The following is a 13,032-nucleotide window of genomic DNA, read 5'->3' on the forward strand; positions in this document are numbered from 1 at the left end:
TTCATTCGTCTATATCTCTGTTTTGGTACCAGTACCATGCTGTTTTGGTTTCTGTAGACTTGTAGTGTAGTTTGAAGTCAGGTAGTGTGATGCCTCCAGCTTTGTTCTTTTGGCTTAGGATTGTCTTGGTAATGCGGGCTCTGTTTTGGTTCCATATGAACTTTAAAGCAGTTTTTTCCAATTCTGTGAAGAAAGTCATTGGTAGCTTAATGGGGATGGCATTGAATCTATAAATTACCTTGGACAGTATGGCCATTTTCACAATATTGATTCTTCCTATCTATGAGCATGGTATGTTCTTCCATTTGTTTGTGTCCTCCTCTATTTCAGTGAGCAGTGGTTTGTAGTTCTCCTTGAAGAGGTCCTTTACATCCCTTGTAAGTTGGATTCCTAGGTATTTTATTCTCTTTGAAGCTATTGTGAATGGGAGTTCATTCATGATTTGGCTCTCTGTTTTTCTGTTACTGGTGTATAAGAATGCTTGTGATTTTTGCACATTAGTTTTGTATCCTGAGACTTTGCTGAAGCTGCTTATCAGCTTAAGGAGATTTTGGGCTGAGACAATGGGGTTTTCTAAATATACAATCATGTCATCTGCAAAGAGGGACAATTTGACTTCTTCTTTTCCTAACTGAATACCCTTGATTTCTTTCTCTTGCCTGATTGCCCTAGCCAGAACTTCCAACACTGTGTTGAATAAGAGTGGTGAGAGAGGGCATCCCTGTCTTATGCCAGTTTTCAAAGGGAATGCTTCCAGTTTTTGCCCATTCAGTATGATATTGGCTATGGGTTTGTCATAAATAGCTCTTATTATTTTGAGATATGTTGCATCAATACCGAATTTATTGAGAGTTTTTAGCATAAAGGGCTGTTGAATTTTGTCAAAAGCCTTTTCTGCATCTATTGAGATAATCATGTGGTTTTTGTCTTTGGTTCTGTTTATATGCTGAATTATATTAACTGATTTGCATATATTTACCCAGCCTTGCATCCCAGGGATGAAGCCCACTTGATCATGGTGGATCTGCTGCTGGATTTGATGTGCTGCTGGATTCGGTTTGCCAGTATTTTATTGAGGATTTTTGCATCGATGTTCATCAGGGATATTGGTCTAAAATTCTCTTTTTTGGCTGTATTTCTGTCAGGCTTTGGTATCAGGATGATGTTAGCCTCGTAAAATGAGTTGGGGAGGATTCCCTCTTTTTCTATTGATTAGAATAGTTTCAGAAGGAATGGTACCAACTCCTCCTTGTATCTATGGTGGAATTCAGCTGTGAATCCATCTCGTCCTGGATTTTTTTTGGTTGGTAGGCTATCAATTATTGCCTCAATTTCAGAGCCTGCTATTGGTCTATTCAGGGATTCAACTTCTTCCTGGTTTAGTCTTGGGAGAGTGTAAGTGTCCAGTAAATTATCCATTTCTTCTAGATTTTCTAGTTTATTTGCGTAGAGGTGTTTATAGTATTCTCTGATGGTAGTTTGTATTTCTGTGGGGTCGGTGGCGATATCCCCTTTATCATTTTTTATTGCGTCTATTTGATTCCTCTCTCTTTTTTATCAGTCTTGCTAGGGGTCTATCAATTTTGTTGATCTTTTCAAAACACCAGTGCCTGGATTCATTGATTTTTTGGGGTGTTTTTTGTGTCTCTATCTCCTTCAGTTCTGCTGCGATCTTAGTTTTTTTTTTTTTTTTTTTTTTTTTGCCTTCTGCTAGCTTTTGAATGTGTTTGCTCTTGCTTCTCTAGTTCTTTTAACTGTGATGTTAGGGTGTCAATTTTAGATCTTTCCTGATTTCTTTTGTGGGCATTTAGTGCTATAAATTTCCCTCTACACATTGCTTTAAATGTGTCCCAGAGATTCTGGTATGTTGTATCTTTGTTCTCATTGGTTTCAAAGAACATCTTTATTTCTGCCTTAATTTCGTTATGTACCCAGTAGTCATTCAGGAGCAGGTTATTCAGTTTCCATGTAGTTGAGCGGTTTTGATTGAGTTTCTTAGTGCTGAGTTCTAGTTTGATTGCACTGTGGTCTGAGAGACAGTTTGTCATAATTTTGTTCTTTTACATTTGCTGAGGAGTGCTTTACTTCCAACTATGTGGTCAATTTTGGAATTAATGCGATGTGGTGCTGAGAAGAATGTATATTCTGTTGATTTGGGGTGGAGAGTTCTGTAGCTGTCTGTTAGGACCACTTGGTGCAGAGTTGAGTTCAATTCCTGGATATCCTTGTTGACTTTCTGTCTCATTGATCTGTCTAATGTTGACAGTGGGGTGTTAAAGTCTCCCATTATGATTGTATGGGAGTCTAAGTCTCTTTGTAAGCCTCTAAGGACTTGCTTTATGAATCTGGGTGCTCCTGTATTACATGCATATATATAGGATAGTTAGCTCTTCCTGATGAATTAATCCCTTTACCATTATGTAGTGGCCTTCTTTGTCTCTTTTGATCTTTGATGGTTTAAAGTCTGTTTTATCAGAGACTAGGATTGCAACCCCTGCTTTTTTTTGTTCTCCATTTGCTTGGTAGATCTTCCTGCATCCCTTTATTTTGAGTCTATGTGTGTCTCTGCATGTGAGATGGGTCTCCTGAATACAGCAAACTGATAGGTCTTGACTCTTTATCCAACTTGCCAGCCTGTGTCTTTTAATTGGACCATTTAGTCCATTTTTATTTAAGATTAATATTGTTATGTGTGAACTTGATCCTGTCACTATGATATTAGCTGGTTACTTTGCTCGCTAGTTGATGCAGTTTCTTCATAGCATCAATGAACTGTACATTTTGACATGTTTTTGCAATGGCTGGTATCTGTTGTTCCTTTCCATGTTTAGTGCTTCCTTCAGGATCTCTTGTAGGGCAGGCCTGGTGGTGACAAAATCTCTAAGCATTTGCTTGTCTATAAAGGATTTTATTTCTCCTTCATTTATGAAACTTAGTTTGGCTGGATATGAAATTCTGGGTTGAAAATTCTTTTCTTTAAGAATGTTGAATATTGTCCCCCACTGTCTTCTGGCTTGTAGAGTTTCTGCTGAGAGATCTGCTGTTAGTCTGATGGGCGTCCCTTTGTGGGTAACCCGACCTTTCTCTCTGGCTGCCCTTAAGATTTTTTCCTTCATTTCAACTTTGGTGAATCTGACAATTATGTGTCTTGGAGTTGCTCTTCTCGAGGACTATCTTTGTGGCCTTCTCTGTATTTCCTGAATTTGAATGTTGGCCTGCCTTACTAGGTTGGGGAAGTTCTCCTGGATGATATCCTGCAGAGTGTTTTCCAACTTGGTTCCATTGTCCCCGTCACTTTCAGGCACCCCAATCAGACATAGATTTGGTCTTTGCACATAATCCCATATTTTTTGGAGACTTTGTTCATTTCTTTTTACTCTTTTTTGTCTGCACTTCTCTTCTCACTTCATTTCATTCATTTGATCTTCAATCGCTGATACTGTTTCTTCCAGATGATCGAGTCGGTTACTGAAGCTTGTGCATTTGTCACTTAGTTTTCGTGTTATGTTTTTCATCTCTATCAGTTGTTTTAAGGACTTCTTTACATTGGTTATTCTAGTTAGCCATTGGTCAAATCTTTTTTCAAGGTTTTTAGTTTCTTTGCACTGGTTGCATAGTTCCTCCTTTAGCTCTGAGAAGTTTTTTTGACTGAAGCCTTCTTCTCTCAACTTGTCAAAGTCATTCTCCATCCAGCTTTGTTCTGTTGCTGGCGATGAGCTGCGTTCCTTTGGAGGGGGAGATGCACTCTGATTTTTTGAATTTCCAGCTTTTCTGCACTGCTTTTTCCCCATCTTTGTGGTTTTATCTGCCTTTGGTCTTTGATGATGGTGAGGTACTGATGGGGTTTTGGTGTGGGTGTCCTTTCTGTTTGTTAGTTTTACTTCTGACAATCAGCACCCTCAGCTATAGGTCTGTTGGAGATTGCTTGAGGTCCACTCCAGACCCTGTTTGCCTGGGTAGCAGCAGCGGAGGCTGCAGAAGATAGAATATTGCTGAACAGTGAGTGTTGCTGTCTGATTCTTGCTCTGGAAGCTTCATATCAGGGGTGTACCCCGCCGTGTGAGATGTGAGGTGTTGGTCTGCACCTAGTGGGGGATGTCTCCCAGTTAGGCTACTCAGGGGTCAGGGACCCACTTGAGCAGACCGTCTGTCCATTCTCAGATCTCAACCTCCATGCTGGGAGATCCACTGCTCTCTTCAAAGCTGTCAGACAGCGGCATTTACCTCTGCCGAGGTTTCTGCTGCTTTTTGTTTAGCTATGACCTGTCCCCAGAGGAGGAGTCTACAGAGGCAGGCCGGCCTTCTTGAGCTGTGGTGGGCTCCACCCAATTCGAATTTCCTAGTGGCTTTGTTTACCTACTTAAGCCTCAGCAATTGTGGGCACCCCTCCCCCAGCCTCAGTGCCACCTTGCAGTTAGATCTCAGACTGCTGTGCTAGCAATGAGGGAGGCCCTGTGGGTGTGGGACCCTCCCTGCCAGGTGTGGGATATAATCTCCTGGTGTGCCGTTTGCTAAGACCCTCAGTAAAGCACAGTATTAGGGTGGGAGTTACCCGATTTTCCAGGTGTTGTGTGTCTCAATTTCCTTTGGCTAGGAAAAGGAATTCCCTTCCCCCTTGCACTTCCCAGGTGAGGCGATGCCTCGCCCTGTTTCAGCTCTCACTGGTCGGGCTGCACCCGCAGACCAGTGCCAACTGTCTGACATGCCCCAGTGAGATGAACCCAGTACCTCAGTTGAAAATGCAGAAATCACCCGTCTTCTGTGTCACTCACGCTGGAAGCTGGAGGCTGGAGCTGTTCCTATTTGGCCATCTTGGGTGCACCCCCCTATATCCCCTTTTCATAGTAAGTCTTCAAAACCTGGTGGATATTTTGCACTTACCACACATCCCAGTTTGGACCACCCCTGTTTTAATTGCTCAATAGCCACGTTTAAGCTCTTTGAGTACATATATGATATGTGTTTTGTTTTCCAGTGCTTAGCGTATGCCTGGTACCTGATACATATGTTTAAATACTTGTTAAATGAACAAAGGAATGAATAAGTGGCTGATGGACATGGATAGGTGTGTTAGTCATCTATTGGTGTGGCTATCATATTAAGCAATGCCAACATAGAAAACAGGTTTTCCCAGTGTTCTGCAAAGTGCTATTCAGGCATAGCTGCAAGATAAGCCTCCAACTCCCCACTTCCAACCAGAATGGCTCCTGGAATCCCTCTTCTGCAGAAGGGAGACTAGTGAAGCAGTGATGGGGAGTGTGGCCTTGAGCCAGCTGCCTGCACTTAAACTTAACCTCAGCTACTTTCCAGCCACAGTATCTTAAGCAAGTTATCAAATCTCTCTGTGTTTCACTTTTCTCTTCTGAAAAATGAAGATAATTTAGTTCCTCTCAGAGTTTTGTGAGAATTGTTTTAATACATATACAGTGCTTAGAGCAGTGCTTAGAATACAGTAAGCACTTTATAAATGTAGTCTGTGTATAGAAATTTTAAAATGGCCACTGTCTCCTGCTCTTTTAACATAGAAATCTGATTCTGCCACTTCTTGGTTAAAACTCTTCCAAGATTTCACTGCAAGGACCTGACCCCTGACTGCCTCTCCAGTCTCCTTTCAAGCCTGTTCCCTGGCTGTCTGCACTCCTGCCTCTGTTTTCACTTCAACTCCTCCCCACTTGCTGGTCCTTTGCCTGGAGCCAACTTCTATTAATCCTGTCAGTTTTGCTAAAATATTATTTCCTCATGGAGGCCTTCCCTGGACCTCCAGATTAAATTAATTCCCCTTCCTAAACACTTATAACATGCTATACATTTCCTCTCATTGCACTTGTCCCAGCTGAAATTACTTAGTTTTAGGTATGATTAGTTGTTAATGCCTGTGCCCTCACACCCTTCTACCCTATGGTAAGCTCTTTGAGAACATACATCATATCTGTTTTCTTTTCCCGTGCTTAGCATATGCCTGGTACCTAACACATATTTTAAAATACTTATCAAATAAACAAAGGAATGAATAAATTGGTGATGGACATGGATAGGAGTATTAGTTATCTATTGCTGCATAATACATTACTACAAACTTACGAACTTAAAACCACACACATAGATTATCTCACAATTTCTATGAGACAGGAATCCAGGCATGGCTTGCCTGGGGTCTCCACTTAAGGGTCTCTCAAGAGGCTGCAATCAAAGTGCTGGCAAAGGCTAGAATCTAACTGAAAAGCCCAGCTAGAAAAGGATTCTCTTCCAAGTTCATGTGGCCGTCGGCAGGGTTCAGTTCCTTGTGGGCTGCTAGAGTAAGGGCTCAATTTCTTGCTGGCTGTTGGACAAAGCCTGCCTTCAGTTCTATGCCATGTGGGCCTCTCCATAGGGTGGTTCACAATGTGGCAGCTTGTTTCAGAGCCAGTGAGGGAGTCTGCTAGCAAGAACGTTATAATTCTTCATAAATGTTATCATGGAAGTGGCATTCCATTGTTTTCCATAGTCTTTTGGTTAGAAACAAATCACTGGTCCTGCCTGCACCCAAGGGGAGGAGAGTATTCAAGGGCCTGATCACCAAGGAGGCAGGATCATTGGAGACCATCCTAGAGTCTGTCTGCTACAGTAGTCATGAGGACAGATGAAAAGGTCCACCTAATTTGGTAGTTAATCGGTAGTATATTGTATACTCCTTGTATATGTAATTTGCCCTTCATCTGTTGTATTTCCTGTGCATTTTATTGTGCTCTATGAGTCTTCTGCAGCTCACAGGTAATGGATGCCACAGCCAGACTAAAAATCAACCTCGAGGATGTTTTATATACAGCTGTAATTCTCAATGCACTGTAACTGCCCTAGAATCATACCATTTCTTCTCCTCTAATATCCCTTCTGCATGTTTGGCAATATCTCCAAAAACTGGTTTTGGAACATGATGAACATATTTGGTACCAAAAATGCTGAATATCAAAATGGATGTTGTTTTCTTCTGGGCAATGAATTTAATACTTGCACTATTCTATGTGATTTCCCATGTGGAAATCTTTTCAGAAGCCAGATAGATTTTTCAAAGCATAAATTCATCACTATGCTTTGATGGATGAAATAAGTTTCACTGACATTTCAAATTAGCATTTCTTTTCCTAATCTTATCCCATTCTTAAATGCAGTGATTTGTGAAGCAATATTATATATGCTTCTCCCAATCTTTCCATAATGTATACCCCTTTCAAATGCTAGTAGATGGGTATTTCTTTAGCCAAATTGTACCATTATGTTTTACTCCTCTCTCAGAAATTGTTCCTCCTGAGTCATTTTATTAATTTTTCTATCCTCCCTCCAGTTTTGCTTTTGGTTCCATTATTTGTAATATAATAAGATGCTAGGACAAAAAATAAATGCAGACATGCACTTAAAAGAAAATAATTACCTGAAAAACATCAGAATATTTCAATCTGTTGTCAAGCGATATATAAGAAAGCTACTGATCCTCACCAAGATGAGGCTAAAGCTAAATATTTTTTCTGTCCAATCCCACAGTATCCTACCTCCAATTTCTGGTGACCTTCTTTTGAGAGTCAACACTGCTTGGCTATTCATTAATGGAAAATTCATGCTTACTACCCAAATTCACAAACAAATTGTGATTCTGTATGTAATGGTCTTGTTTGTGGCATTGTTTGATTATTTGCTTGAATAAGCCCTTCTTTAGGAATTTACATAACCCAAAACGTAAGTGCTGATTTTTCCCAGGTGTCTATAAAACAATTGGCCTTGATAGCAGTCAGCCTTTCTAGCTTTTATTCATCATCCTCTTTTTTGAAAGCAAGGACTGTATTTTCATTTTTATGATTTTCGCTTCTCCTAATAACCACCTGCCTCTCCCCAAACCTCATGAGCCACTCTGACGCCTCTGCCCCAGGCCTCCTCAACCCAGCCCTTCCTTCACTCGAGTGCTGCAGGAGCTCAGACTCCAAGAGGGTATGTTCTGCAGTGGAAGGCACACAACTGTGAAGCCAGATCAGATCTCTACCATTTCCTTCCTTCCTTCCTTCCTTTCTGTTGTTTACACAGTACCTGCCGTGTATTAGGTGCTAGGGTCTATGTAGGATATACTGTGTGACTTAACCCAGCTTCTTCCTCTGTATAATAGGTGAAAATGAGGAAATTCTTAAGATCAGGGGTCATGTATGTGAAGTACCTACTGGCATATCTGGGACCCAGCAGGGCTCTGCAAATGGCAGCTAAAGCTCCTCCTAACTGTGCTTTCCCTGCTATGTCATGCTCCTGTCATGTCCGACGTCTACAGATCCTGCTTTCTGTTTCTAGAGCCACTAGATCCTTCTTGTTCCCCTTTCCCCTTGATTTCTGATCCGACTAGAAAAATTAGTCATACTGCATGTACTGAATAGCCACAGATGCAGAGAAATGTATTACTACTCTTGAGATAATATTTGATTCAAAAGACCTCTCTTTGAGGCCAGGTGCATGCCTGTAATTCCAGCATTTTGGGAGGCCAAGGCCTTGGGAGGATTACTTGAGCCCAGGAATTTGAGTCCAATTAAGCAACATAGTGAGATTTCATCTCTACCAGAAAAAATAAATAAATAAGATTTCTGGTCAACCACAGTTCTGTGTTCTACATTTTCATCATCCAGTATTTTCTGCTGCTTTCAAGATTGGTGTAGTTCTAGAAATTCTTGACCTGGTATCCAATTCTAGACTTTGATAACATGAGCATCTAGGTTTTATTTAACAATACAAATTACACTCAGGAAAGAAGGAAGAGAAAATGATTAAGCATCAAATTTAGGCATGATACTTAAAGCTTTCACATACATTTAATGCTTCCAGCCACCCTGGGAGGGAGGCTTATAGAAAGTAAACAATTTGTCAAGACTTGTAAACTTTTTAGGGGTAGAACAGAGACTTAAAACCCACTATTCCGTGACTGGTAACCAGTGTCAAATCCATATTGCCTCCACAGAGACATAAACAGTATTTTTCTGTAACTCATTTATTTTATCTCTAAATGTCTTTATCCACAGACCATCCTAAACTTCTTTCTTCTCAAACAGGTCATAGACCTCAGCAACAATGATCTGTCCACCATCCTACCAATGATGATCATAGCTTTAGAATTTCCCCATCTAGTGGTTGACTTGGCTGATAATCACTGGCAGTGTGATGATAGTGTGACAGTCTTTCAAAATTTTATTTCTGAATCCTGGAGGAAAACATGGAATGTCATTTGCAACAGGTGTATAGGTAAGTCAGTAACATCTCTCTGAAAGGCTCCGTTTATACTGAAAAATGCACATAAACATTTTAGTCTCATTTGAAATAATGACAGTCCCCCTGAAAGCAAAAGTGCTGACCCTTGGCATTAGTCAGTCTGTGTCATAGAAAAATCACTGGTGCCAAATAACTGTTTTCCTCAGTTCATCAATTATTTTCTTCATGTGGTCGAAGAAACACAGTTCAACTCACTCAGCATCAATTGGATTTGGTCAAAAGGAGGAATTCCACTAGAAGAGAGTTTTGTTCTGACACACCAAACTTTATTCTCAAGAACCCTAGACAGGCTGTTGGCATTAGACAAGAATTAAAAATTGAGTAAAATTTAATGTCACAGTTTTATCCAAATTCCTAACAAATAACCTATTAAAGAACTTTTAAAATTAGAAATATAATTATTTTAGATGTTTGCTAACATTCTAAAGGTGTGATCCTCTACATACACAAAACACACACACATATTACAAAAGCATATTTTCCTTTGATTTGTTCCTTGCCCCTCTCCCAAAGTGCTGGAATATGTTACTGGGGTTGAATATTCTGGGAAGCTTTTTTTTACATTAACTACCTTGGCTAAATCTCAACCTCATATATATAAAAAAAAAAAAGTCTATGAAAAAAAATGAGTCATAGATTCTGTTCTATTCAGGACTGCCATTCAAGTAGGAACACGGCCATGCCTACCAGGTTTAGAGGAAGTTCATGAAGATCAGAGAGAAGTCTTAATGTCATCAGCTACATTTGTTTCATTCCACAACTGACATTCTGAGGGTAGAGAGCGAAATGTCAGGAACCAATAAAGAAAATGGAATATTTTTGCTGTTTACTAGTACATGGAGTAGGTAAGATTATGGAGGAAGGAGAAGCCATGTACATGTGGCTGTCCCTCTAGTCTGGCTTCTTCCTCCCACAGGCAGCAGTGAGGCAGGAAGCCTAAGGTACATACAACCTCCAGGACCTCTCAGCAACAGACCTCAGCCTGATAGCCATGTATAAATGCATACAACCATAAACATGCTGTTGGCATTAAACAAAAACGAGTGAATGAATAATATTTTTAAACTGCTGATCATGATGTAATGTACACTTTAACATGTAGCTAGATAAGGACTGAGGAGGACTCACAGAAGCTTCTGAAACCCCTAGAATCTGGAGCTGGGGGCAGTGGCTCACACCTGTAGTCTCAGCTGTTCAGGAGGCCAAGGGACAAGAATTGCTTGATGCCAAGAGTTTGAGACCAGCCTTGGCAACGTAGTTACAACCCTTGTCTCTGTAAAATGGAAAATAAAAAAAAAGCAGCCCAGGTGTGGTGGCACACACCTGTAGTCCCAGCTACTCTGGGGGCTGAAGTAGGAGGATCGCTTGAGCCCAGGAGTCTGAGGCTTCAGTGAGTTATTATTGTGCCACCCCTCTCCATGCTAGGTGACAGAGACCCCAATTCTGAAAAAAAGAAAGAAGAAAAGCCCCTGCAATCTTATTTCAATGTTTGCTTAATGTGTATTTTTTTAATCCCACTTTCAGGGAGTGAGGAGGCCAATGGGGGTACTCCCCAGAGCAGGATTTCCAGGGAAACCAGCCTTCCTCCCATTCATCTGCATCCCGTGAAAAGCCTCATAAGGAGCAAAGCAGAGAGGCCTCAGGGAGGAAGGCGCATGGGTGTTTCCATTCTGGGGAAGAAAGCAAGGACCAGCTCTGGTCTCAGGGAGAAGCAGAGATGGCTGCCAAGGAGTGTTAGAAGCACCCGCGATGTGCAGGCTGCCAGCAGAAAGGAGGACGCTTCCCAGGACCTGGCTCTGGCAGTGTGCCTGTCAGTGTTCATCACATTCCTTGTCGCCTTCTGCCTGGGGGCTTTCACAAGGCCTTATGTTGACAGACTGTGGCAACAAAAGTGCCAGAACAAAAGCCCTGGCCTGGACAACGCGTGTTCAAACGAGGGCTTTTACGATGACATCCAAGCTGTGGGGCACACACCATACCCAGAGTCCCATCTGCGCCAAGCATTTCCTCATCTAAGCCTCTACAAGAACCAGACCCCTTTCTGGGCGACACAGCCACACTCACATGCCACCATAATTCCTGATAGAACTCTGGGAAGCAGCAGGAAGGATCCTGGCAGTCCGCAGAGCTCAGGACAGTGCGGGGACAACACCGGGACAGGAAGTGGAAATGATAGTGCAGTCTATTCCATTCTCCAGAGACACCCACATGCTGGTAACCATGAACTAATGTCAGCAACACAGGATCACATCCATAGGAATGATGTTCTTGGAGAACGGACTTATGAAACTGTGGCCCAGGAAGAGTCTCTCAGTGCACATTCAGTGGGCGTCTCTTCTGTAGCTGGCATGTCTCGTGCTATCTCTGGCTCCTCTCACGCTGTCTCTGGCTCAAGCTGTTATGATTCCAATGAATTAGACTTGTCCCTCTCCGGAGAAATGACAGCTTCCCTCTGTAAAATGCTAACACATGCAGAAGCACAGAGGATTGGAGACAGTAAGGAAAGAGGGGGCACTGAACAGTCACTTTGGGACTTGCAGATGGAATTTTCTAAGGAAAGGCAAGTGAGTTCGTCCATTGATTTGCTGAGCATACAGCAGCCAAGGCTCTCGGGGGCAAGTGCTGAGGGAGCACTTTCAGCCCACTACAGCGAGGTTCCACACGGTGACCCAAGAGACACAGACCCATCAGTCTTTCCTCCAAGATGGGATGGTGGCCTGGATATCACTCCTGCTAACAAGGAACCAGTGCAGAAATCCACTCTTTCTGACACTTGCTGTGAGTTGGAGAGTGACTGTGACTCTGATGAGGGGTCTCTGTTCACTCTGAGCTCCATAAGTTCAGAAGGTGCGAGGAGCAAGACTGAAGAAGCAGCACCTGACGAGGAGCCCCTGCAGGACGAGAGCTCAGGGGCAAGCAAGGACAATGTGATGGCTATAGACAGTCTTGAGGACAATGTCACCTTCCAAACAATTCCAGGGAAATGCAAGAATCAGGAAGATCACTTTGAAAAACCTCTCATTTCCACTCCAGACTCTGGTGTGTACAAGACTCATCTGGAAAATGCCTCTGACACTGACAGATCTGAGGGCCCATCACCCTGGCCCAGGTCACTGGGGAATAGTCCCTTAGGGGATAAGATTCCGGGCATGTTTACTTATAATTATGACACAGCTTTTCAATCCAAGGCAGCAGAATGGCATTGCTCACTTAGAGACTTAGAATTTTCTAATGTGGATGTTTTACAACAAACACCACCATGTTCTGCTGAAGTTCCGTCAGATCCTGATAAGGCTGCCTTCCATGAAAGAGACTCAGACATTTTAAAATAAGAAATTTTCATTAAGGAAATATTCACAGCTCTAAACAATATTCCTTTAATGATCATGGCAGGGGAAAACTAAAACCTTCACAACAAGATCCTGAAGGAGACAACATGAATTCCAACCAGGTGGACACTGATGCAAATGAGGGTTTTGTGGGCCCACTTGAAGAGGATGATTCTAGAAGGGTTATAAGCTAAATACACTTGTTAACATCCTGTGGGGATGAACCTGCTCTTCAGTGTGAAAGAGAAAGAGGGGAATATTTTGAGATCATTCCAAGAACCATGCACCATTATTACAAGAGCTCCCAAACGAAACCAGTTCACTAAGAACACAGGAGCACTTCATCAATAGGTTGGGATAAATATTCAGAAGATAATCTGTTGCAGTTAGACAAAATGATTCTAACTTTCCTTCTTAAATATAGACCTGG

The 13,032-nt window shown here is 42.0% G+C and overlaps 1 protein-coding gene across 1 annotated transcript in view; it reads left to right on the top strand.

The window, feature by feature from the left end:
- Window positions 1-12,720, top strand: part of LRRC66 (leucine rich repeat containing 66) — a 30,372-nt gene extending 17,652 nt beyond the window's left edge. The window contains exons 3-4 of the mRNA XM_007998732.3: window positions 9,057-9,246; window positions 10,798-12,720. Of these exons, the coding sequence (XP_007996923.3) occupies window positions 9,057-9,246; window positions 10,798-12,605 (1,998 nt within the window). The 3' untranslated portion in view covers window positions 12,606-12,720. The remainder of the gene's footprint in view (window positions 1-9,056; window positions 9,247-10,797) is intronic.
- Window positions 12,721-13,032: the final 312 nt, after the last annotated feature.

The sequence above is a fragment of the Chlorocebus sabaeus genome, chromosome 7 (genome assembly GCF_047675955.1).
Source record: "Chlorocebus sabaeus isolate Y175 chromosome 7, mChlSab1.0.hap1, whole genome shotgun sequence".
Lineage (NCBI taxonomy): Eukaryota > Metazoa > Chordata > Mammalia > Primates > Cercopithecidae > Chlorocebus > Chlorocebus sabaeus.